At 36.4% G+C, this 26,543-nt stretch overlaps 1 protein-coding gene across 1 annotated transcript in view; it reads left to right on the top strand.

Annotated features, from left to right (window-relative positions):
* SRBD1 (S1 RNA binding domain 1) overlaps window positions 1-26,543 on the top strand; it is a 123,809-nt gene that overhangs the window by 53,742 nt on the left and 43,524 nt on the right. The window contains exons 17-18 of the mRNA XM_021526459.3: window positions 6,785-6,876; window positions 20,206-20,288. Of these exons, the coding sequence (XP_021382134.2) occupies window positions 6,785-6,876; window positions 20,206-20,288 (175 nt within the window). The remainder of the gene's footprint in view (window positions 1-6,784; window positions 6,877-20,205; window positions 20,289-26,543) is intronic.

Genomic DNA, 26,543 nt, shown 5'->3' with positions numbered 1-26,543 from the left:
ACTGTAATTTGGTATTTCAAACCATGAAATTTGGCACGTTGTTCTTTGTCTGAAAGACTGTACTTCAGTTCTGTCGAGAAGTTTAGTTTTGCATAAGTGTACAAGAAAAATTGGGAAACACAGTATCAGTGTAAGACTAAGTGTTACTTTAAGATAAGTAATTTTTAATGATCTCAAGCAACAGTACCAACAATGGTTACAGTGTCTTGCTAGAGATGGATTGAAACAGGCCAAATTCTTTCCTCTAGAGTCGGTTCTAAAGATCTATACTGTCTACCAGGAAAACCATCAGCTTAACTGATGCTAAATATCATTTGTGGCTGAACAGTAGAGAAACACTTCCTAACGAAAGGATGATTGCCTTGAACTTCTGTCACTTCAGCAGCTGCTTGATGAGGTGCTGATTTATTATCCCTGCTGTGGGGTCAGCAAGCTGTTTCAAATGTAGGGTTTGCAATTGAAAGAGGTGATGCTATTCTGTGTTGTAATCTGCTGTAAAACAGAGTCCCTGGTATGAAATAATGTCATCGTTTTTATTTGCAAAGTAGATTGAGGTGGTCAAGAGCAAATTCCCTTTCTTTGCATGGCAGAATTTCTAGTAAACTTCATGAAATACAGGAAAAAATCATACATGGCTAGAAACACTGACACTTTTTTTTTGCTCTGACTTCAAAATGATAGTTGTAAGCAGAATTTCATCTTATATTTTATATGGAAACTTACAGAATGTAGCTGAGCAACTATGTGGAATCTGTTTTACTGCTTATCATTTGGTGTGCTCTCTGAAGATTGTTTGTAGGGTTAAATTCTTGTGTGTTTGGGAGCTCTGAGGCAGGAGCTGTACTTTAAGATTTATTGTGCCCCTCCTGCATCTAATTGAATAGCAGCAGCTATGGTCACTACAAGCTTTTTTTTAATACTTTTGCTAAAGATGACTTAATAGCTTTTTTCTAATTTGATTGATTTTGAAAGATGGACTGTCATGTAAGTAATGCTTTTATGGTGTATAGTAACTAAAGGTTTTGAATGAAGCAATGGAAATTTGAGGAATATTCCTTTCTCATCAAACAGTGTTTTTAGTATTAAATATATTTTGCAATGAAAATATCTTCCTGGTTCTATATATTGTTAATATTTAAAGCTAATTCTTTATATTATTTGAAAAACACAGATGAATTGGATGCTATTTGCCTTGATTCTATTGAATAATTATTACTTTCTATTGTAATCCTTTTTCCATGATCTTAACATCTTCCTTTGCTATACCCTGCTATACTTTATTGGTGATGGGGAAACACCGGATTATGAATCCTATCCCATCTATCAGAACGAACAGGCTTTTGAAAATCTCTTTGGTATTTTTATTCTTTGAATACATTATTCAGTATATAGCAAAACCTTTTCGTCTTGAACTTCCCTGATTTGTTTCTCATATGAAAAAAAGCAATGGCAAAGCTGTGTCAGGGCCAGAGTCTGTCAGTCCTGGTGTCCTGTTGTTCCTGTGGTGAAGCACGTGTGGCTGCACAAATCACAGCCCAGCCTGTGCTGTGCTGCAGGCTCCAGCTGGCCACAGTCACCACCAGAGCAGAAAGAATTGTGCTGTGCACAGCACAGAGGTCCTGGAGCACTTGTGTGCCCAGACATGAGTTGCTAGGAGGGGCAGGTGGCTCTGCCTTTGGTCATGGTGAGGAGTTGAAGAGACCGCTCCAGTTGCATTCTGCCATGTGCAATGTCCTGCTTGACAGGAGCAGGAAGAGCCAGATGAGTCAAAATGCAAATGAGGGCTTATTGCTGTTTCCTATGAAGAGCTTTTTCAGCCTGCACTAGCTGGTTCTCATTAGTCAGCAAAAATGGGTGTGTAGGGAGACATGTAACAACAGATGCAGACATCCTATTTCTGTAGTGTAACTCTCAACCCTTTTGGGTGTTAGGCTCTTCAGGAACTATTTGTGACTTCTGTGTTTCCAGTAAGGCTCAATGGATTTCTTATTAATGAAGTAGCCCAATCTTCTTTTGAGTATGTGCTTAATTAAGTTTTCCTTGTCCCTTCTTAGTTGGTTTTAATCATAACATCTGTCAACATAATTAAAACTTGATACATTCTGAGTGTCTAAATGCAGCATTCTTTTCTAGAGAATATTTTGTCATTTTATTTAATTTTCTTTTTCTGTCCCAGGTGATTCATACCCCAATTAATTTAGTAAGTAACACTGAAAAAACCTTTGACTCTTCTTTTACTGTTGTACTTTGTGGGAGCCTCTGGCTTTGTAGCCACAAGTTTATGAGCGATATATTTATCAGTAAATATATAAAAAGTTGAGTTAGAGGAATTGGCCACAATTACTAAATCACGATTGTGAAGGGAGTTTTAATGGCAGATCATAATTTTATGGCCAAATACGAAAATCTTGACCCATTTTGAGGTTGGTATACCCTTTGCTTTTAGAGTGACAAGGATTTTCTTCCAAGTAATAAACACCAGACTCTTCTTCGTGCTGGTGTTGTTTCTTAAAATGTTACTTTAAAGGATTGAAGTTAGAGATCAGGACTTTGGAAGTTGTAGGCATAGCAAGTTATGTAAAGTTGGATAAAGTTGCCTTTTGTTTCTTTGTAGGTTATTAATCCAGTGTTGCATTTGATTGTAGGGAAATTACCTCAATGTAATATAGAAGTCTGAAATGTTGGTAAGAATCTTGAAAATGTCAGGAAATTGCATTCATCTTTAAACCCACAAATGTCTAGCCTGATATATCTTTTCTTTATTATGTGTATATTAGATGTTTTACATAGCTTTGAAAATGTTTACAGTGAAAACTTACTACATAAGAAACCTGCAAGTTTTAAAAATAGTAATTTAGTTAAACCACTGTCATTAACTAGCTGGTTACTTGTAATCTTTATGCACTTTGTAGGTATGTAATAACTTTGAATTTTAAAAAGACTAAATTGTAAGTGGTTTTATTTTTTTTTTTTACCTTTTACAAGAAAGACTCATTTTTCATGTAAAAATTAAAGATGGGATATCTGAATAATCTTTTCAGCTCAATTAAGCACTGCTTTTTTAAGCTGAGTAAGAAAACAGCTTGCTTTAGCAAACGTTATAAAAGGCTCCTTAGAGTATAGGTGGCATGGTCGCTAGCATAAAGCTGAGGGCCCACCAGGTGGTGCTGGTGGAATACATTTAATGTTGCCTCAGCTACTTAAAATGTGTCCTAACAACTGTGCTTGAGATGGGTGCAGTACAGGAAAGCTTAGTTCATATGCAACAAGCCAGTTTGTACAATTGAAAAGAATACACTGTAATACTGTGTAGTGGCTTTGTGATTTGGTACTTTTAATTTTTAAAAACTGGATACAGATGCTGAGGAAAATCCCCTTATCCATGGGATGGCTGATGTGGGAAGCACATTATGGAGGCGTAGTTCCAGATCCTTTACCTGCTTTTTTGTTAATTCAAATAGAAGTTTATGGAACTTGTTCATTCATGTCCTAGAAGCTTTTTGTATCATATCATAACCATGTGCTTATTTACCTACTGCATATTGACTTTAAAAAGCAAAATAATTTTTCACTAAAACTTTTGCAAATATTTAGATTTGGTCAGATTCTTTCCTCCCAAGGAATGCACAGTAGTGAGGGTCTTATTATGGGGCCAGTTCTTTTGTTTTTATCTGCTAAGTGACTTAAAAAGTTAAAATAGAAACAAATTCTGAAGATGCACAAGATTTTAATACAATTTCACCAGCTCTTAGGAAGTTGGGTGTTTTTTTTTTTTTACTCTTTTGAGAATTGTATCCATTATAGAAATGGGAAGAGGAGATTGAAGAACAGTGTGGACCACAGTAGTTTGGAGTCAATTTCTGTTTCCTACTCATTTGAGCATGTTTGGTTTTCTTAATATGCCCTGACATAAAATATATATACATTATTTAAAAGACATGATGTAGAGCATTGAGCAGTGTTAAATTAGCTTAAATTGTCTATAAAGTCATCTCCCTTTTCAAGAGAATGCTGAGAATGTGGAAAACATATGAAATGTCAATGAACCAAAGTGACTGTCTCCTGTCTAGTCAAAAAGTAAAAGCCAGAACATCTGCTGACAATCCCTAAAGCTTGTAATCTTAGTATTTTGACCAAGCTAAATGCTTTAGCATTTTGTGTGCCATCGTCACATTAGTATCCACCTCCCTGTAGCCATATCAAACCATGTGATAGCTACTAATAGTTCTGTAAAAGTTTGGGTGACTGTTGTTGAATGAACCAGAGGATGGTTTCTTTGGAGTGTGTGGCTTATGCATTTAATCTGGGTAAAAGATTTCTTTAATGTCTGGGTTTTGCTGTCTTGGGCAGAGCAGTATGAAGTTCTATGTGAGTGGAAATTTTTCCTCCCCTTTTCCATGTCTGCTGCACCAAATACTTCACAGAATAGCTGCATGTGTATACTAAGCCATCTCAGAGTGGATCTCAAGTGTCCAGTGTATGCTGCTTCTGAAGGTGCTTTTTATATCTTGTTCTCTTTCTTGAGATAGTTTTTTACTTGGCTTCCCCCCTTCTCACCCCAGTGTATAAATGTTTTTGCTCTTGAGGAAGATATGCTTTTTTTCAAATGTTTCTATCTCTTATCCTGAGTTTTCATTTTATCTACTCATTTTAGCAAGGAGTTTTTTGTACTGCCTACCTTAAAATCCAGCACAAGTCACATATTACCATAGAATAGCAGTGTTGGTGCAATCATTCTGCTTCTGCTAATCGTGTCGTATTAATGAGAAACAGTAAAATACAGAGTGTGTTAAAATTCTCATCAAGGTCACATCAGTTTTTTCACTGCAGAAGATGCTGGGAGAGGATCAAGCAATAGGCTGTGTTCAGTGGTACAGTTTATAGTACAACGTTGTAGAAATGACTATGAAACACTGATTTTTTTTTTTTAATCTAAAATTGACACTGTATTATCAATGTATTAAATTTAAAAATTGCATGTGGGCTAATATTTGGGATCTGTTGGAATATGAAGATTGAAGAGAGATTAGTGAAAAGCTGTTAGAAGTGTGTGCTCATGTGTGGTTTTTTGGAAGCAAAATGCAGAAAGGGAATGCTTGCCAGATGCTGCCTTTATAAGGTGTGAACAGGTTAAGAAGTATGTTCTGCTGCATTGTTCTTTAAATTACTTGTTCATCAGAGAAATCAGTTTTATGAGTCTTCTGTCAACATCTTTATGTTCAGCAGTTAGGTTTTTGTGATATGATCGTACTTCTGAGTGCTGTGATAGGAATGTTTTATGAATGTCATTTATAGTGAAGGAGTGCTCATAATACTGAATCTTTTGGAAAGATCATGAAATAGTTTCATTTTCACTTGCCCTATTCACCTGGTCTGAGGATGTTTTTCCTCTGTTTGAATGTGTCTGGAGTTACATTAATATTAAAGATATCAGTATTTTATTCTGTCTTTATTGAACGATCTGTTTGTACTACTGTTCTTTAGAGCTTTGGGTAACTTTAAAATCTGACTCGTATGTACAGCACTCCACCAAATTCCAGTTTTGACTGGGGAAGAGGGGAATCTGTAAAAAAAAACAGTAAGAAATTCTTACATTTTATATTTGTATTTTACACTATTTACTGTTACTGTGCTTGGAACATTGAATGGGAATATATTTAACCTCTGAGCTGTTCTCCAGCTTTTTCTAAAGGGAGTGGTTTCTAGGTATCAGTTTCTTTATATAAAAATTTGACCTAATAAATGTTCCTAAAATGAAAATTTATAGGCCAATTTTAAAACAATATAAAGCAAAGTTAAGTTTTTTGCTGAAAGGTCTGCTTCTTAAGGACTGTGGTTTCTCTCCTTATGGCAAAGATTAGGTTATTTTAAAAGTGGAGTAGTAAAAGGAAGAATAGTTCTGAAACTGATAGTATTAATCTCCAGAGCAGTAGCTGTATGATGCCATAATTATCAACCTGAAATTCCAGTTTTGTTGAAGTTATTTGGAGAAATATAAAGTTGATTCAGTGGTGCCAGATTTTCACAGCTGAAAATAAACTTAGACTCTGAGTACTTGATTGCAGTTTTCTCTTGAGTGGAACTAGAGCACTTGAAGGGTTTTTAATTATGTGTTTTATTTGAATTGCTGAGTTTATCATCATTACTGAATGAGTTCGAGTTGTATGGTAGATAAATGAACTGAAGTTTAAGTTCCTGAAGACAAGCAATCTGTTTTTCTTTGGGGATGGCCGTGAGAGCTGGGAGAAGACGGTATTGACTGCTGCTGAGAAGGGAGCTGCAGCTCTGTGGCTCAGTTTGTATCAAGTTGGGGCTTTTGGAGTGTTTTAGGGCAGCTGACTTGAGGCAGTGTGTGTGCATGTTCATGGCTGGGATTCAAGTGATATGTTAGACTTTAGAATGTAGGTGTTTTTAATGAAATTGTCAGGTAGGTTTAGTTTTGTTTATGGAAGCTGGTTTGCCTATTTACTTCTGGTAACACTTGTTTCTTGGATTAATTTTCTTTCCTCTCATAAAGATTGAGACAGGGACTGAGATCATGCACAGTGTGTATTTATAGTAAGGCCAGAATTGATAAAGAATGAATGTTGCAGGTCAGAGAGGGCTGTTTTCGCTTAAATGGAGATATTTTCCTTTGTACTGACTTACTTTTCTAAGCATTTGGTTTATGCAAAACCTGAGGCTTTAAGAAAAATCTAAAAGTTCACTTAAGTCACTTGCAAAGCCTCCCACTTGTGTTTTTCAGCTGTGTGGTGTTTTTCATATTTGCTGTTTTATATTTCAGCATTGTCAGTGAAGCGGGAGCATCGATCTACAGTGTCAGTCCAGAGGCGTCCAAGGAAATGCCAGACCTAGACCCTAACCTAAGAAGTGCAGGTATGAAGAGTATTTAATTTTATCACATTTCAACATGGAGTCTCAATTCTCAGCCTGTTTTGTTGATATTCTTAAATAAAATAATAGCCAAAAGTAGAAAAAAGTTTTGTGTATTTTGTTTCTAAACCTTAAATATTCTGTCATTTCACATTTGAAGTCCTAGGCGTGCAAGTGAATGACATCACCTTCTGCTCACGCCTGTAATGTAAAGATCCTTGTGGATGTATTCCTTCAGCAGGCTGGTACAGGAGAATTTATAGCGATGAATGGAACCAATGAATTGCATGAACTTTCACAGTTGCACATGTCCATGCTCACAGGGGCTTGACCTTCCCTCTTCTCCTCTGTGTGTACATAAATACCTCTAGGAATAATGAAACCATTGAAAGGCTGGAAAAATGTAAAACTACAGCAGATAATTTACAAGTGTGCATTTGTTGTGATCACTGGAGTCTTCATGTGGCTGAATACAGTTTTCAAGAAATACTGTTTCGGTTTTGTTTTAAAAAGTTATCTACTTCAGCATAAATGCACTGCGGTCTAACAGAGCAATTGGAAATGTGCAAGTGTTGCCACTTTATAGTTTTAAATGTTTGGTTAAAGTAGTCTTTAAAGATCAAATTCCTAGCAGCTCCGTCTGTGTCCAAATTCTACTCATGGATTTGTTTTATTCTGAGACAGCTGTAAGGGCAGGTTTGAAGTGATTTTTGTATTACTTCACGTACATATTTCTAATTGTATGTCTTACTGGATTTGTTTTTATCTACCTATGGGTTTTTTTTGTTCTTAGTTTTTCTGCAGTTTGCTGTCATACTCAATCAAATCTAGCAAATTGGAAAATGCAGCAGCACTCATATATAGAACTTTTCCAGTCAAAATTATAATTCTTAAATTTAATGTTTTTCTAGCAGGTTACTGGCCTGGAAATCCTTTGAAGGGTATAGATAAGCAGAAAAGAATTCTGACATGGTATTCGGGGGTAAAACCTTATAGAATTCCCCACGTTTCCCTTTCGTCTTATTTCCACAAAGCGGAAAGTGTTAACTTGATGTTTCAAGTGAATGTTTTTACAGGAATGTTCTTGGAATGTCTGTATCAGCCCTTCCATTTGCAGGAGAGGTCTCTAGCTTCTTCTTGCTTGACTCCCTTTTCCCTCCCTGTGAGTAGACTCCGTTGTAACTATTTCTTCCCTGGGCCACAGAGGTTTTAAATGTGTCTGGTATGGCCAGAGCAAATACTACGTGTGATATTTCTGTATTTGTGACAGATAGCACTAGCTTTCCCTTGGGCCACAGTTTTTTATGGTGCTGATGTATTAAATGTAGCTTTAAAGTTGAGGTACAAAAAACACTGAAAAGGAGGAAATAGAATTATTAACATTATGCCTTTCCAGGTTTACATGTTTCTCATTTTCTCCAAAACTAATTTTTCAATATTCCTTACAGTTTTATGTAGTGTTGTGCATAAAATATAGTGAATTAAATAAAATTTTTAATACATGATCAATTCAAATATTAATTACCTAGAGCTCATAATCACTCCATTATTACTAGGACTTTCTTCAGCTTTCATTTAAGTGCTTTTGCATCTGGTTTTAAAAGCATCAGTAATTTTAACATGCTGCAGCAGTACCACAGAGTGGATAGAAATTGAAAAAGGGTAGGATAGAAGTTGAAAAATAATTTCCTAGTTCCATGGACGTTGGCTGTTATGAAACTGACAGCTAGAACTATCAAGGTATTCTAGAAGTTTTATGCTTTCTTCCTGACATCTTTTGGTGTCAATTTGTAATTAGCTGTGCTAAAGCTATGGATGTTTTCTTGAAGTTGAAGGTAAAAATGGGACATAACATTAGAGGGAAACATTAACTGATGTTTGAGGCTTTTTCAGCCTTTTGCTTGACTAGCTTACTTGTATAGTTTCAATTTTCCTTTAATTTGCAGCATACAGAAAAGTGACATTGTGTCAAAGCTGACTTACTTTTTATTTTAATTGTTGTCTTACATCATGTCAGATTCTGTGCTTACATGATAGCATTTAGTACATTAAAGAAAGCTGACAGCTGCATGATGAAGTGTGACATTTATAGTTAAAATAAAAGGTACAGCTGACGTGAGATATCTGTGATCTTAATGCTATTTGCCACTTTAACATTTTTCTCAACAAAACTTTATGGAAGGTTTTTTGAATGACACAGGCCTATGTTTGTCCATTGGGTACCTAAAACTACAATATTAAATAATGCATTTTATATGAGAACATTTTCATATCTGTAATATTTGCAGTGATTAGCAATTGTTTGTAGTCAGTTTTTGCTTTAGAGAAAAAAAAATAGAAGATATCAGTCCTGATGGAAAAATTAACTTGATAGTTTCTCCTTGGTTAAATGCCCTATATAGGGGGAAAACCAGCAACATTTCTTGGAATGGAGCTAATTAAAGGTATTAGTTAATCCAAGGTCTCAACTGTTTTAGTGTTTTTTCCCTTTCAGCTATCTTTGAAGGTCATGGATGACATGAGTTTGTAATAAATGATTGAGAAAGATCTCTTTTAAACCAGTGGTGTATATACAAACTGTAGAAGAAAGTCTCTATAAACATCCAAACATCTCTTTTCACCAAAATTGCACTTGCTTAAAAAAGAAAAAAAGTTACTTTTCAAAAACCATTTTCTGTTATCTACACTACAGGGAATTAAATAAGGTCTTTCCAACTTTAAAAGTGTTCTGAATATTTCATGAAAGTGCAGAAGCTTCTGTACTGCTACTGCAATTCCTATAAAATCTTGCAGAGTGGGACTCAGCTAAGTAGATAGTAAAGAGCTTGATGAAACCTAGTTACTTGTGTTTGAGTAGAGTGAGAAGGTATATCTCCCCTTCTGACAGTCATTGTAGGATTAATGAGCAGAACAGCTATTTCTCAGCCTCACAGAATTAGGAGATAAGAGGCTTATAGCCAGAGGAATAAAAGGATTTCCTACTTGATAGGCTGAGGAAGTTCAGCTGCAGCAGATTAGGAGGGTTCTGTCTAGAGAACAAGCCGCTGGAGTTCAGGGTTTTGGATCAACCTGCAATATGATTGCAGTCTGACAGAGAAGGGAGTGCAAGGCTTCCTTGAATTCTTCTTCTCAAAAACTGTGCCCAAGGACACATTTAAGATTTGGGGTGGGAAGTTTTGTAGGGAAGAGTAGAGATAATGAAAAGAGTACTTTGCATGCTGGAAATGTTGATCACCTTTGTGCAGTTTAATTAAGATGTGCTCTAGCAAGGCTCTGTGGCTGCCAGCTCTGAGGCTGTAAGGTATTGGTAATGAGGGAGCTGTGAGGCTGGGTGGATGACTGCAGTTCTATTTCTGCCCTGGCATGTGTCCTCTGGCCACCCTCTTGAAACAGCAGTTAAAATGTTTCATTTGGTGGAGTTTTCATAAAGCTGTCAAATTTGTATTTTTTTGGTTGTTCCATTAATTTGCTAGGATTTTTGCTTCTTTTTAGAAAAAAATATTTCCTGACCTAGCATCAGTACACCACTTCATGTTTAGACTTTGGTTAGTTTTTTTCCATGACAACTTCAAGTAGGAGTTATGTACTTGAATTTGCTTGTAAAGTCTCCTGGATTGCTCTGGGTCTCTGTGATTGAGATTTATTTGTGGCTTTTTCAATACAAAGCCTGGATGCGAGTTTTCTTAGAAGCAGTTTTAAGTAACGGTTTACTGGGCATGGTACTTCGCCTTGCAACTTTAACAGTAATTCACTTACCATGGGCTACCTTTCATTGCCAGAGCACATGAGATGATTGTCTTGGTGTGTTATTCTTTGTGGAAGAAAAAAGAAAAACTCAGCAGTGACAGGCATTCCTCCCTCAGACAGACAAGCTCAGGGACAGTCTGTGCCAGCCTGGCTTTGGTTGCTGTCACTGGGCCTGTGAATTATGGAATTCAGAGATTTTCCAAAGGTTGATGTCATTGCTTCACTTCATCCTGTTCCATATAGTTTTGCCTAAAGTTTTTTGTTGTGCAGAGCCTGTATTCCTAATAAAAATAAGTTTTATGGGATGAGAAATTAAGAATGTCAGTACAGGCATCCACATGTACACTCTTTCAGGCTTTCTTTTTTTCTTCTCTGTGTTTCTCCACTTCTACACCCCCTTGTTGCAAATGCTTGTTGGCTTGAGCAAGTTTGGCCACACAGAAGGGGAAGACATAGAAATATAGAAATATATAGAAAGTGTAAGCACATATAACTTGTGTTGAAGGATTGTCACACAGAAATGTGAAATTTTCTGGATGCCTGGGAGCTTTTTAAGGTATGGCCAGCTAGTGGAGGTTTTATTGTCCATAGTATAAGGAAGATAAAGGATGTACCAATTGTTTGGCTTGTGCTCACAAATAATTTTTTTCTGTTGCCTCTCCTCCTCTTGGATGCCATAATGAAATAAATGTTGCTTAATAACTAAGAATCAGGTGAAACTGATTCATTCTAATGAAACAGTGGCCTGATGGTAGAGAATTGCTATGAAGCAGGAGTCATGCTGGGATTTTACTCTGGTTTCAGTACACACTCAGTTATATAAATGAGAAATGTTCTTCATTTCATTAAGTTGATTAATTACCTTACCTTTTGAGATGACTGTTCTAACAAATAAGCAATTTTTTCTTTCTTTCACTACTAAAAAGTAAAATAAAAGTGGGAGAAAAGGGCTGGTTTTTCAGACATCACGTCTGTGTAACCACTTGTTAGAAGAGATCTTATGCTAAGCCTCTCTATTTTATTTTCATACCTTATGCAGTCATACATACTTGATTTTTAATTTGAAATTCTGTCTTCAAATGCAGAAAGAAAAGCAGCATCCCTGGGCTTGTCTAATGTAACAGCTCTAAGAAATGTGCATTTTGCTCTTGGACATGAAGGACTAGGACTTTGTCAAGGCCACATAGTTGTTTCACCCAGTTAGGAAAGCAACAAAGGCAGATAAAATATTCCCTAGAGCTATTCTTTTTGAAGATTTGGAAAACTAACAGGGCAAGCATGTTTCATGCTGCATGCACAGGTACGATCCAGTATGGAAGCTGTGTTGTTTCTAAGGGATGTTTTCTGAGGATAAGGAAGAATCTGAGAGAGCCAAAGGTCACACAGCACAGCTTGCCTTAGCATTGTCAAATCCCATCTGCCTGTCTCCTCTCCACAGGGCAGAACACATTGCATTATTGTACACTCAAAGTTCAGCACACCACTTGCACTTTTCCTTGCGAAGGAAAGCCTTGTAGGCTTTGAAGGCTTGTTAGGACTTTGAGACTGTTATGCTACAGGGTTTCATTCCCTGGGGTCCTGTTAGAGACATAGAGTTCAGAGCTGTCATACTGGCCAGCAACTAGAAGGTAGAGATTGGAAAAAATGTAATTTCTTTTGACTTTATCTTAGGGAAAGTAAAACAATTTGATGATTAGATGTGTGGGACATAGTGCCTGGATGTCTACTTGAGCTAATTTCTTCATCTTCTTAAAAGAGCACTGCTCCCCTTTGGCTACTCAGGAGAGAAGGTCATTTTTCAAAAACTTTATTGTTTTATTGAGTCCTACGGTTAAAACGTTCACACTGCTGTCTTAAGTGGGAGCTTTCTTCTACAGCTAGTTGGAGAGAATTGATGAAAGTTCCACAAGTTTTCAGAAGCAAAAGTAAGCACTGAATTCTCATGCATCAAAACATTTTGTCAACCCAATGTTAAATTGGGTGGCATGCAATTAGAGCAGTATGAAATGAAACCCTATTTCATATCTCATCTGTTGTATTCTGTAGCATTTTAAATGAGTTTAATTATACTTTTGGAAGAACGGAGAACACTGTGGTGATTAACATGCAGTGGTTAGAAGTGAAAAGGATGGTGAACAGCAGTAAGATGTTAAAGATAGAACATGTTAATGATAGTAATATTAATAAACTAAAGTAATAGTAATAGCAATAGTTCTTAATTAATAATAGTAATGTAAGTAATTAGTAATAGGAACAAGAGGGTCTTTTTACTTGTCTCTGCATAGAACCCAGTTCCTGCTATTGAGCAGAAGCTTATCTCAAGGCGTGGGCTAGGCTCTACAATTTAAACAGAAATTATAGGGAATCTGTGGGTTCTACAGGAAATCAAAAACCAGTCCCTAAGTGCAGATAGTCTGGAAATGACTAAGCCTTGCCCAGTTGGGCATGAACATGTGCCTGCACCATGTTATTGAGAAATAGAAAAATGGGCTTGAGTTACCCTAAACCAGTAGCACAATCATGAATGGGCTTTTACACAGATGTTAGAGATGTTTGTAGAATTCTTGTTGTTCTAGACAAGAGTCTAATGTTTTCTAACCTGTGTAAACCTCGGGGTATGTGGGAGAGGTGGTGTATTAACATCCTGCTTACTGGCACTGTATTTCCTCTGAAGCTGTAGAGCTCAGGAGTGGGCTGGAGTTTGATCTCCTGCTACCTGCAAATTTTAAGTGCTCTGTTCAAGCTGCTTTCCCTTAGCATAAAAGAGCTACAAGAACCATTCACTTCCCCCCTTCTGGTGTAACTCTGTGCATGTGTTGTGTCTGTGTATTTCCTCTTGAAGGCTCTATTGTTCCCTTGAAATGTGGAACTAGAGGAATGACCACTACCAAGATGCTCTTCAATTCAAGGAGTTTTGGTTTCCTTTTAAAACTGGGATTTGTTGTGTTATATGCCAAAGCTGCTTTTCTTACTACAGGCATAGGAAAGAACATTCTGGTCACTTACAAAAGGTTAATATTTGTTGTTAATACAAATGACTAATTTTTCTAAGATGCAGAGGACTATCTCTTGGAAGATTAGAACTTCAAGTACTTTTTTACTTTTAGCAGTAACAGTAATCAACAACAAGGGATGCAGTTAGTATCAGCAGTGTGAATGTGAAAAGGATATTGATGTTACCTACCTTTTAAGTTGAACAGTTTTTTTTTTTTTTTTAGTTTATACCAGTTTCTGAGACTAACTTATTTCTGTGACAAAAATCACATGAGGCTTCAGTTAAATGCTTTTATGTCCCCTATCTCATCTTGGATAAATTGGATACTGTTCTGTGATACAGGAATTACTAATGCTTGAGAAGTGTTTTTGAGAGTGTTTCTAAGAAAAAAATATTGACTTTAAAAAGCTGCATTATAATATTCACTTGTCCAAGTTTTTCTCTTTAAACATATTTGAAACTTCCTTGTTGTCTTCAACCCATCTCTTTTAAAGATTTTTTTCTTGGTAATAAATAAGTAAAATATTGTCATTCATTATTTCATTAATCTTAGGGAAATAACAGATTATCAGTTTTATGGAGTTAAAAGTAAACTAAAATGTAACCTTTTTAAAACAAAAACCTGCTCACTTGCTGCAGAAGAGCTTTGGATGAAATGCAGCTGTTGAACAGTTGCTTAAAATAAATTGCATACTTTAAACCCACCAAGAAGATATATGAGGATTCAAAACTGTGTCACAAATCCTGACCTACTGAGAAAGAATGCTTAATGAAAAGACTACTGTACGTTTCACTGTATCCTTTGCAAGGAGGGTGAAATTCAGGTCAACAGGATAGAAGGCTTCCAGGACTCAGGAAACCTGAACAATCGATCACTGCGTAAACATTATTGCAGATACTTATGGAGAGTAATTGATCTTGAACACAATAATAGACTTTATAAAAGGATTTAAAATGTTGTAATGTTTCCATATCTACTCTGGTATGATATATTGACAGTAATTACTTATGCATTTGTGAGTCCCTAATTACCTAAAGATTTTTTTTTTATTCATTGACATTGAAGTTTCAACCCCGACTTTTGAGTTGTGAAGGTTATTTGAAATAGGAGGGTGGATGAGTAACTTGGATGTTATAGTAGCATGTCTCAGCAAGAATGAAATACTGAGGTTTTGTAATAAAGATACAGAATGTTTTCATTTATGACAAAATTGAAGTTGAACTCATCATAGCCTAATAGCTTGTGGTTGCCATATATTTATTTGTAAAGCATTTATAAAACTATCGACTGCCTTCACATCTGGAAGATTTACATTTTTTCAAAGCATAAGACAAATGTTCCCACTCATGTAGCTAAGCTGTCACAGTTATTGACTCAGACATATTTTTATCCTTATGTGAAGATGTGTTTAAAAGGAGGAATGTCATCATCCTGGACTTTTGGCCAAAAATGTTTTTTTTTTTTTTTTTTGCTTACAGTGTTAAGCAACATTTGAATGCCACTGTAACTGAAAGAAATTGAAACTTTTTTGTTCTTCTACTCATAAGCAGTCCTCATTTTCATGCTTTCCTTATCTAAGCCTTAAAGCACTTGTTTATGGTGTGACTCTTACATAAAGCAATGCAAAAAGAGAATACTTCAATATGTAGTTGTCTGAACACAGAAGTTGGCAGCCTGCCCCCAACATGGGCACAATAATTGAAGCCATAATAAATTTCATCTAGTTGACAAGATTTCCAGCTGCCCCTGCACCCTAAATAGTCTGCATGTCTGATTTGGTTCTTAATGATTGCTTTAGACCTGTTCTGTTACTGAAGGGAGGCAGGTAGCCAAAGAAGTTAGCACTAATTATTGTTTTTTAGGGCTGGCAGCTGACATGGCCCTTATGTAGATATCATGCAGAGAAATAGTAAGGTTGTTGTGTTGTTTTGGCCCTTCACTGTTGAGTGTGGCACATTTTTTCTGTCTTTAGTCTGAAAACTATTCTCAATGTTCCTGAGTGAAAACTCTCTGATTTGTGTGAAAAATGCTATTACTTGCTATAGAAATTACTAGAGAAACAAATTTATGTGATGTACATTTGAAGAAAATAGTTTTAATTTTAAATTTCTTGATTTGAAATTAGGGATTTTATGTTATAGACAGGAGTAGCCACATAATTAGCATGTTTGCTAGTTCATGAGGGCATATTTGCTTATTAGCGTTAGGAAACAAAGCATTTTAATGTAATTCCTCACTTTCTGTGAAGATCAGACACAGAGATTGGTATGAACTGTGCAAGCAACTCTTAGGGATGTTTTTTTTCCACCACAATGGCATCTTCATCACTGACACATTACTGTCTGCTGGGTTTGTCTTGTCAAATAACCGAAGTATAGAGTGAATTGAGACTTCCAAGCAGTTAAACTGCTTTTTTAATGAATTGGAAGAATACATCCTATTTAAAGACAAGACAGATTACAGTAAATATGCTTGCTGTAATCTATTTCTCATTACACTTTGATGTGAAGTACATCTACGTTGAAGCCAGAGGACCACCTAGACCATTCTGTCCTTTCAAGTGTTAAAATTGTAAATAAACTTATTGCAAGGCAGCATAGTATGTTACTGCCTTTCCAAGTGTTGTAATAATATTTTCATCCTAATTCACAACTCCAAGATTTGCATTTATGGAGTGTGCAAGTCTTGTGGTGATTTTCTAATAGAGGGTCATGTCATCCTGATTTTAATACCTTGTTTAATATTGATTAGGTTTTTTTTTTTCACATTTTACTTAGACTAGCATATTTTCATAAATGTCTCAAACTTTTCATGTGTGGCCATGCTGATAACTTTTGAGAAATCTGGTTTTCCCTGTATGTCATAATATAATGTAATATTTTTTGCTTGAGCAAAAGTGAAGAATACCTTTATATCTACAGAAGTAAGAATGCATTACTTGTTTCATTGTTAGTCTTCTAGAAATGCATGGTTTCTAAAATGTACCCAGTGTAAACTAGTTGAAAATGAAAAACAAATGTTATAGTCTTGCTATAGTTTTTAAGAAGAAAATGCCAGATCATCAGCTCTGCTCCATGGTAGTAGACCTCTTCTTGCAGAGCCCTCATGGTTTCAGTAGTACTCTACCTGCTTTGTGAGAGTCCTGCCACTTGGATCAAATGGCTGGAGTGGAGCCTTATTGCCCCCAGAAAAGATCCTATTCCAGTGTGCGACTACTCCAGCAACAAATAAATGGGTTTGCCTATACAAGAGGCAGTAGATGCTAATCTTGACTGAATTTCTGCCTAGAGAGATGTGGACAACTCTTTCATTTTTCCTACTGTGCTCTCTTTTATTTATTAATTGGAAAAGTTTTGGAGTGAAATTGTGGCTTTAGTGGGAGTTAGGCAGGTCAGCTCTCCTGCTGGTATTGACCATAGGAGCTTCATCCCTGAATTGTGGAACTGGCTGTCAGCTGATCTTCCTGCTTCAATATTGTAACTATTAGGCCTGATCCAGAAAAGCACTTAAATGTCTCTGTAACTTTAGGCGTGTGAATAGTTTTGCTTGTTCCAGTGGGAATTCTGACATGCATCTGTGCTGAAGTGTTTTGCTGGATCAGGTCCTATGCCTGCACTGGAAGTCTCCTAGGAATATGACAGCATTGTCCGCCAAGCTAATATGATGAAAAGAGTCTAAATTTTACTTTTTAATTGAAGATTCCCAAGTGAAAGCTATTCCTCTATCAACATATCCATATAGTTGTCTATTTTTAAAAGATGTGGTGGAGATGTGGACAGTGAGAGGTATTTGCTCTCAGCTTATTTAAAATGTAATTTTTTAAATATGTTTTGCAATTAGGTAGAACTAAAAAAAATTCTCTAAAGCACTGTGGGCTTTAAAGAAGCTGAGTTTAATGATGATTACTGAAGGACAAATATAGTCTCTATACATAGGCATCAGTGTATTCAGAAGAAATACATCATTGTAAGTGTTTCCTGGTTTGGTTCAATACTACTTTCATTGGTGTTTTGTTTCACTTTGGTTTGTTAGGTGGTGAGTGACTAGTATTTCAAAGTAATTAATATGAATTATTGTTATAGGAAAGCATTTTGGCAGTGAGCTGTACTTGTGTAAATTATAACTGGTGTACTTACACTGATTAACTTTTTGTGGAATTTTTTTTTACAAAAAGGCATATGTGATTGTCTTTGAATTCAGAACTTCTCTATCAGAGATGCAGGCATATCACATATCACCAGCACAGTGCTTTCTGATCCTAGCTAGCAAACTGCCTTTGTCAGCATGTTAAAATGGATATTAAAGGATATGAAAACGCTTGCATGACCGAGCAGTGAACTTCATGTTAACTGTGCATTTAACAGTTCAAATCTTTAAAAGTGAAGTCTCTAGTGCAGCGTTTAATTGATAAAATTTGCAGTTGTGGTTTGAGGAGCCTGCATATCTCTGGCTACTGTTTTGGCTTCAGGTACAAATGTTTAGTCAAGTCCTCTTCTGAAATGCTGTGAAGCCTTTAACACCCTGCAGTACTGATGGTTGCTAATTAAAGGTTGCAAGGATGGTTAAGGACTAGGGCGCCTTTCCTGCAAGGGAAAACCAAGAAAACTGGAAATGCTCAGCCTGGAGGAGGCTCAGGGGGATCTTGAAAGGTTTTTAAGTACCTCATGGGGGAGGGAATGAAGCAGGGCAGCAGACCCTTCTCAGTAGAGCCCACTGTTAGGACAAGAGGCAACGGACACAGGTTGTAACACAGCAAATTCAATCTGGACACAAGAAAACATTTATCTGTTGTTAGGGTGGCCCAACACTGGAATGGATTGATCAGACAAGTTGTGAAGTCTCCACCCAGCTGCACATGATCTGGGGCAACCTGCTGTAGCAAACCCTGTTTCAGCAGGGGTGTTAGACAAGGCAGCCCATGTTCTCCAGAGGTGTGTCCAACCTAAACACCTCTGTGAATGAATACATTACTTCTGTGATCCAGTAAAGGGGCTTATAGGTTATTTTATATATATAATAATTATAACCATATTCATGTTTTCATACACGTGTGTATGTGTGAAATCAGATGATGAACAGCAGATATACTTCAAGTATTCCTATTTTAGCATAGTGGTGTTGACCGAAGCACTGGGCATATATATATATAATTATATATATATATATATTATATATATATATATATGTTATATTTTTTTTTCTCCTGACTACTGTCTCTTCTTCCTCTAACCCTCTCCTGATTTGCTTAAAAATGCATTTAAACGTAAAACACTCTTGAAATGACTGGTGTCCTGTGGAGTGAATTGTGGGCATAGCTTCTAAAGGCCATCAGCTTTCTTTGGTCCCACTTTTCTTATTGTTGCACAAGTGCAAACAGCCTTGGCAACAAGGTCAAGCATTGTTATGTTTGGGTTTTTTTATTTTTTGAGGGGTTTGTTTTGTTTTTAGTTTTTATTGAGTTGGAATGTTTTTGTTTTGTTGGCTTTTTCTTTTGGGTTTTGCTATTTGTGGGATTCTGGGGGTTTAGGTCTTTGCTTGTTTGCTTTTTTTAGGCTATTAGGTTCTTTTTTGGGAAGATAGTTGGAATGCCTCTAAACATTTTGTTTTTCATTAGTGTTTTCTTCACTAAGTAAAATGAATGTTCTAAGAGCTACTAAGCCAACTAACCTGTTTTGTCTTAAGTCAGGAAGAACAAAACAATTTACAGATACAATATTGGTAGATAGAACTCTTCTAGTTTCACATATGTGGGAGGGAGCACCATTGCGAGTACTGAATACAAGCCAATAGCTGTAGAATCAGACCAAGTTTATGAATTGATGTTTGGAAATACACTTTTTCATATGAGATTTTTGGGTAAGGAATTTATCAATAAATGTAGCCTTCAAAAATGCAGTCTTGATTCAGCATTTGGATTTAGAAAACCAGAGGTTCTTCCTATATACTCTTAATGGCATCAGAAATGTTGGCAATTGCTTTTGTTTTTTCTGAATGTGATTATAAGGGTGACAGATTGGAAATTGACGTGTTTTAGTGTGCAGTTTAGATTAGTACAATCCAAGAACCATTTTTAAGGTTAACATTGAATTTTATACTTGAATTAGATAAATATATAAATATCTGATGCATACCTTAGGAAATATTGTATTGGGTAAATAAGTCTGTGAACAGATACTCTGTTATTTTTTTTAATGTTTATTTGTTTCTTCACATCTGATTTCAGGTTAAAGGTTCTTACAGAGTATAATGTTAAATGCTACATATGCATTTAGTATGGGTACAAAGGAAAAAATATAGTGTATAGCGTTTTATTTATTAACTCTAGCTCAGAAAAATTTCTTAAATGTTATGATTGCAGTTTAAAATGTCCCTAGGTCTCTGCTGGAATTATTCAAATAAAAAGTTTGATTAATGTACTTGTGATGTCCTTGTCTAACAATGAAAAAGGATTCTGTTATAGTATTGACTTGTTTAAAAAAATTAAATGCATAGAAGATGTAAAAAGACCCGAAACACCTTAGTAAAAGCAATTACATGATTCAGGTTTTTCAGAGAAAAGTGATAGCTATTTTCTAATTCTGTTTTTCAGTTTCCATAGCTAGACGAGTCCAAGACCCATTAGCTGAGCTAGTGAAAATTGAGCCCAAGCACATAGGAGTTGGAATGTATCAGGTAAGATAATACGTATCATTTAATCAAAGTAATCTGTCATGATATAGAGCAACACCAAAATGCTGCTTTATAATTGCCAACTAGTTATGTCTCCTTTAAAAGACGTTTTCAGTGTTGATGGAATGGTAGTAAATACTTGGAAGCCATAAACTGCCTTTTTAAAAATCTCTACTTTTAATGATTGTGATTGAGACTCTGAAATGGCTGTAGCCAGATGTATAGTCTATTAAAAACACCAAATCAGACAGGTAACCTGATCTGTAAAGCTTTCTCTTTTTCTGTATTGTTACAGCAATGGGGTTTTAGTTCTTTGTGTAAAATGCAATGAGATATTGATCCCCCATTTAGAAGTCATTAATTTGTACTACTAGGTGCATTCCTTTTTAGAAGTTTGTAATAAAAGCGTTTGTTTTGAAGCTTTTCATTTAGTAAAGCTGAATTGGAAAATGTTTGATAGTTGTGATTTTTATAGATTCTTGTAGGTTATTTTTGAGAAGAAAATTCTACTTTCCAAGTTTCTTTACCAAGAGCATTATGTTAAGAAGTGGTACATAAGTTATTGTCATTTTACAGCATATTGGCATCAATTCAGGAAAGCATTTATGCATGTGCTGAAGTCCCACCAAATAAAAAAGAAAAAAAAATTACCTGGAAAATATAGCATGTGCTTTTCTCTATATTTTTGAAACTATAGAATGTGAGTAAATTTGAAGGACTACAGCAGAATTCAGAACAGAAAACATAGAACTGTCTGGATCTGTTCTTTCAGGTCAGCTCATGAGCGTTAATGGGATAGAATGCAATTAGCAGCCTAGAATCTCTTGCTGCCTCTCCTAAAGGTGGTGTGACAAAGAGAAGGTGTTAAGAAAATCTTCCAACAAATGTATGTCCTGTTTTGGTTTTACAGAACTGAGGTCAGCATTTTAGTTGGTTAAAGTAGAATTCAGAGCTGCTTTTGTAAGTCCTACTTGTATTACCACAGATGATAAAACCTATTCATGTTGCTTGCTAACTGCAAACTTACTGGTAAACTTAACTTAAATAATCTTTTGGTATAAATTATACCATACTCTCTGAGGAAAGTTGTATTGAAGGGCAGAAACACTGTGGATTTCTTTAACATATGTATCCAAATTTCAGTAAAAATGTGCTTATTGGTGAGCTATAAATACGGGTGTGGTCGCCTGGCAAAAAGATGAGCTTCAGTCTGAAGTGCAGTTGGTTTCCTTACTTGTGGAAACCCAGGGCTTTAATTTATAACAGGAGCAGTGATAGGTTGAAACAAAAATAATGGGAAGTGATACAAATTTTTGTTCATTCTTGCTTTAGGGAAGAAAGTATTAAAAAAAAAAAACCCAAACTTGAAATGTTGTGTCAGTATTTAAAGAAGCTGATTAATTTCATTTTTTTTAAAACAATAGTTCCAAGATGGAATATTTTACTATTTGCAGTATACTCTTTTTATTCTTAAGAACTTGCATTGCTGTGACTAGAAGATACTGATTTAAATGCACACTATGTCCTGTGGCCCATGTAGACATTGTACAAGCATACATCTACAGCAAAAAGACATGGAATTGGTGGTGGTCATATGGTTTTGGGATCATGATACTATGGGATGAATAGGGTCAATATTGCAGCAGTTCACTGCAGTCTCAAAGACTGAAGCTGAGTCTTTTTTACTTTTTATTCATTGAGAGCAAGGTAAGAACCATGTTTATGGCGCTTCCAGAGAAGCTTCTTGATCCACTACAGGTATGTTGTGAGTAAATGCCCAACTGTGTTATTTGCTATAGTCCAAATTGGTTAGATGAAAAGTTTCAGAGAAATAAATCCTAGAAGCCTAGGAGAGAGGTAGACCTCAAATACTGTTCATTTCCAGACATATGTATTTTTAATTCTTGTTATGCTTTGAATAAATCTGAGGTAGATACACATCCTGTTGGAATTCTTAAGAATCATCACAGAAGCTATAGCGTGCTTGTTCAAAGATACATATATTTCTCAAGTGCTGGATCTTAGTGACATTACTGAAAGCAAATTTGTACTCTTGAAAACAGAATCAGGTTTGCTGCCCTCTGACCATGACATCTCTCTTGTGGCACAGGAATGGAATGGGAGGAGAAGAGGAATTAAGCTTTTCTGTCTTGTCTTCCTTTTAGAGAGACAGCCACTTGCTGGTGTCTCAGAGTACAGGCATGGAAAAAGCTGTTTTGCAGTACAGGGAGTCCCAGAGTAATGGCTGATATAATCCCTCAGATAAAGAGTATTTCAGGTACAGAATGTTATAATATCCAAGGCAACTTGAAAGGTTTTATTACATTTTAATTTATAATCTAAGTGCTGGCTGCAGCTTTTTATTAATTTCTGTAGTGAAATATGTAGTGCACAGTCTAGATCAGAAATACAGCAGTCTTTTGACAGAGGTGGTTGCTTTCTTAGCCTATTGTAACTTTAAACCTAGCATTTAAATACGACCTTTCATTTCTTAAACACCCTGAAATTGATATTTAAGAATCTGACAAATCCAGGTTTTGTCATTCTTGTCTTGAAAGAGGGATGGTGATTAGTCTGTCAGCAATTAGGCAGAGGCAGGCTGAGACTGTGCTGCTGCCCATGACCACGGAAGCAGTATAGCACAGGCAACATGGTGACTTCTTGCGAGATGGTTACACACTCACTGTGTGTTGATCGAAGAGTGAGCTCCCTGAGGGAATGGTCCTGCCTTTTCTGGTACTCCTACCCAAGTGCCCAAATCTGTTTGTGATGTTTGTAATGGCTGCATGATGTCCTGATTTGACATAACAGAGGGGCAGCAGTGCACAGCTTGTGGGGGAGTGGAGGCCTTCACAGCAGCCTCACTGATTTGGGACATGGCCTCTGTCAGTTTAGGATAGCCAGAGGTCCCAAACTACTCTGTTTGAAAGGCAGTGGCAGAGACAATAATTTGTCTTTTCTCAGAGGTTGAAGTGAGAGACTAGTGGAGCAGAAGCTGCCTGTGAAGGATGTAGCTTTTGTAATGGGACTGTAGTACAGGAACATTGTGTGTGCAGCTGAGTGACCCCTTTGGGCAGGAGGTGCTCTGCTGCTGCCAGCAGTGATAGCAGTGCTACAGGAAAGTGAAGTGCTCATGTGCTAAATCCGCTGCTAACAATATGAGCTTGCCCAAAGTCTGTGGAGTGTGTGCTGCACAAAGAGAACTGAGTGCAGGGGCTGCATCTTCTCCAGTTGCTACTTCCATGGGATTTTAGATCCCTCCCGTCTGGTCTCTTGGTGTTCAGTGTGCACATTTGTGAGAATATTGGTGTTCTCTTATTTTTCTAATACAACTTTTCCAAGCAAATCTGCTCATCTGGGTGTGGATACTTTGGATATGGAATTGCAAGTTTCCGAGTAGCAGGAGATCTGTGTAAATTGAGTCCCATCAGCTGGGATTTGTTTACTTATTTTAGATGAAAAAAAACCTTGAAACTTGAACTTGGCCACCTGCTTTTATTCTCATTTCAATTTATGATTCTGAGATTTGTACACTGCCAAGAAAATCAGGTTTGTCAGAGAAAAATAAACAGGCCCCAGATCTCCTAACAGGTATTTCCTTAAACAAAGAGAAGCACAACCTGATTTATTAGAGCCTCTCTCAGACTAAATTCCAATTGCCTAAAGGTCCTTGTCTTCCTTCATCTTTATCTCATTAGGAAAATTGTTCTTTCCTCGCAGACAGGAACCTAGCCAAAATTAATTTATCACCTTCAGGCCATATTAGTATGATTTCTTCTGTAGTTGAACATGAAGATGATACCCAGAGTCTGCCTGATACAGAATATATTTGCATTGTCACTTCCCCATGCCAGTTCAAAGATAAATTTCTATTCTGGGAGAAGCAGTTAGTGGCTCGAGACTTTATTATGCTGTACACTGAATATTGGTGATGAATTACCATTGCAGTTGTAGTGATCTTGGAAGTTATAGATAAAAGCTGAGAACAAAGTTGCTTCACAAAGATTGTGGTTAGGGTATTCAATTTCAGAGCAAAGAAAATGAATAAGAAGACAAAAAAAATCTTTACTCTCAAATAAAAACCCAACTTTTCAGAGGAGAGTGAAGCAGCTCTAAGCATAAATTTTCATCATAGTAAAGAGAGGAATTTAATTAATATACTTTTAAAACACCAAAACCTGAATCTGTGTTAAAAGGCAGAGAAATGAGAAATAGAGCTAAAGGAATATGTTAAGTTTGGTTGGTCTTTTGATGTTCATTTGATGTACAAAATCCTTGGATCCTAAAAAAGCCCAGTAACCTCTAGAGAAAGAGATAGATGGAGGTCCAACTCATCTGTAGCCTGTGAACAAAATATGTGATCTGTATTGTAGGTTTAGAATTTTTGACAGACTCAGTGTAATAGTAAAAAATGTGCCCTATGTCTGATCTTGAAAACGCAGCATCCTATTTGGTCTTTATAATTTCTGGAGTTCAAAAATCTGTTCATTATCTATTTTTGGGTGTGGTAACATCTTCACTGTGGAACATGTTCAGAAAATTAGCATCCTTAATGGATGTACAGGATAATATATGTAGTTCTGTGACCTCTGAAGTGGGAGAAGACTTCATTACAGATGTACCTGGAACATTTTGTGTCAAATAAATAAAATCTGTAAACAATACTCTTAAGTAGTATTTCCTCAAGAAGAAAAAAAAAATATTGAGCTCATTTTTGGTTTCTTTTCTATATAATGCTGGAAAGTCCTGATCAAAGGAGTTTTTCATAAAGCTTGATCAGGGTGTCTGATTATAACTGAATCTGGAAATGTCTTTTTATCCCTCCTGTCCATGTTCCTTTCCCTGGTCCTCTAGTTATTGAAGTGCATTGCTTTTGCATTTGATTATTACCTGCAGGAAGTTTTATTGTTTCAGTTGCAATTTGATATTCATTCTAGGCTTGAGTTTTTCCCCCAGAGAAGATGGATATGTTTTGGTGAATGACAGTGCAACTTGAGAGAATGCTTTTAATCAGATACATACATTTTCTCTTTAGTTAGACCAGTTCTCTTAATTATGACATTGCAGATATAAACCACTTGCAAATCCACAGCCAGCTAGTTAATACTGAGGCATCTCACTGGAGATTGTGTCTCAGTTGGAAAGGAAGGAGCTTTTTACTTTCTCCTAGAAGTCTGTGTAGAATGCTGTCTGCTATTGCAGGCCATCCTTGCTTGGGTCCTTCCTTCCTTGTCTTAGGGCCAGTGAGGGGCAGCTGATAGACAGTGGTGGAGAGGTGTTACTGGCCTCTCCTGCATGTGGCTGAAATTGCACGTAGCCCTTCTTGTTTGTTGTGTTCTTTAGTTGTCTTTATTCCTTAAAAGAAGTCTGTAGATGGCATCATCACTGCTGAGATTTTTTTTACCTCTAGGTGATCCTTCTGCAAGAGGAGGGCTATTAACCCCTCCTGTTGTGAGGGGTGTAACTAACCTCACATTTGACAGCAGTACTTAAAATTTTATTCTTCTGGTGAACACCTATCATTCATATTATTTGCTTGAGATAATCTGACTGTATATTTGATGCAATAGATATCTGAGAGCTGAACTATAATAACATTTTAGAAATACAGGGATCAAAAGGGGAGACATCAGGGATGCCTCTACGTGTAGGAGTATGACCAGGTATAGTTGGGTCAGCCTGATTCAGCTGTGGGCTGAAAAGCTCTTGGCATTATTTTTACTGTCTTTACTGCAACAGAATCTGGCTCATCCCTTGCACTACAGACATTTATTTGTTAGACCAGTTCTTACAAAACCACAGCAAACAGTAGCTTTGTTTGGGTAAAGCAAATGTTGTATTGTTTCTCTAGTAATGGAAACTTGAAAATTTGTGTTAAAATAGAAAGCTTCTAACAAAAAATAAAGCAGTGAAGGAGTTAGTGATAACAAGCGAGTTTCCAGAATCCAAACACTGGTCATCACAAAGAATCAGTGTTTGGTTTGAGAAAACCTTTATCTTCTTTTTTCCTTAGAATAGATACATAGTTTAAAATGGTGAAATATATAAGACTTTGTATCCTTCTGGTATCTGATTTCTGGTATCTGATATCTTCTCAATGTAGTACACTTCTATTTAATAGCATGGAGCAAAGTACTGGAGCTGATTGTTTTTCAGGAGTGTGTGCTTTTCACTGAATATTTAGGGAATTTATTTCACTTCTTTATTTGGGTTTTTTTTTCTTGATTGACCCATAGAGTAGGTGAGTAGTTAGGTGTG

The sequence above is a fragment of the Lonchura striata genome, chromosome 3 (assembly GCF_046129695.1).
Source record: "Lonchura striata isolate bLonStr1 chromosome 3, bLonStr1.mat, whole genome shotgun sequence".
Classification (NCBI taxonomy): domain Eukaryota; kingdom Metazoa; phylum Chordata; class Aves; order Passeriformes; family Estrildidae; genus Lonchura; species Lonchura striata.
This window is presented reverse-complemented; position numbering and strand designations above follow the sequence as displayed.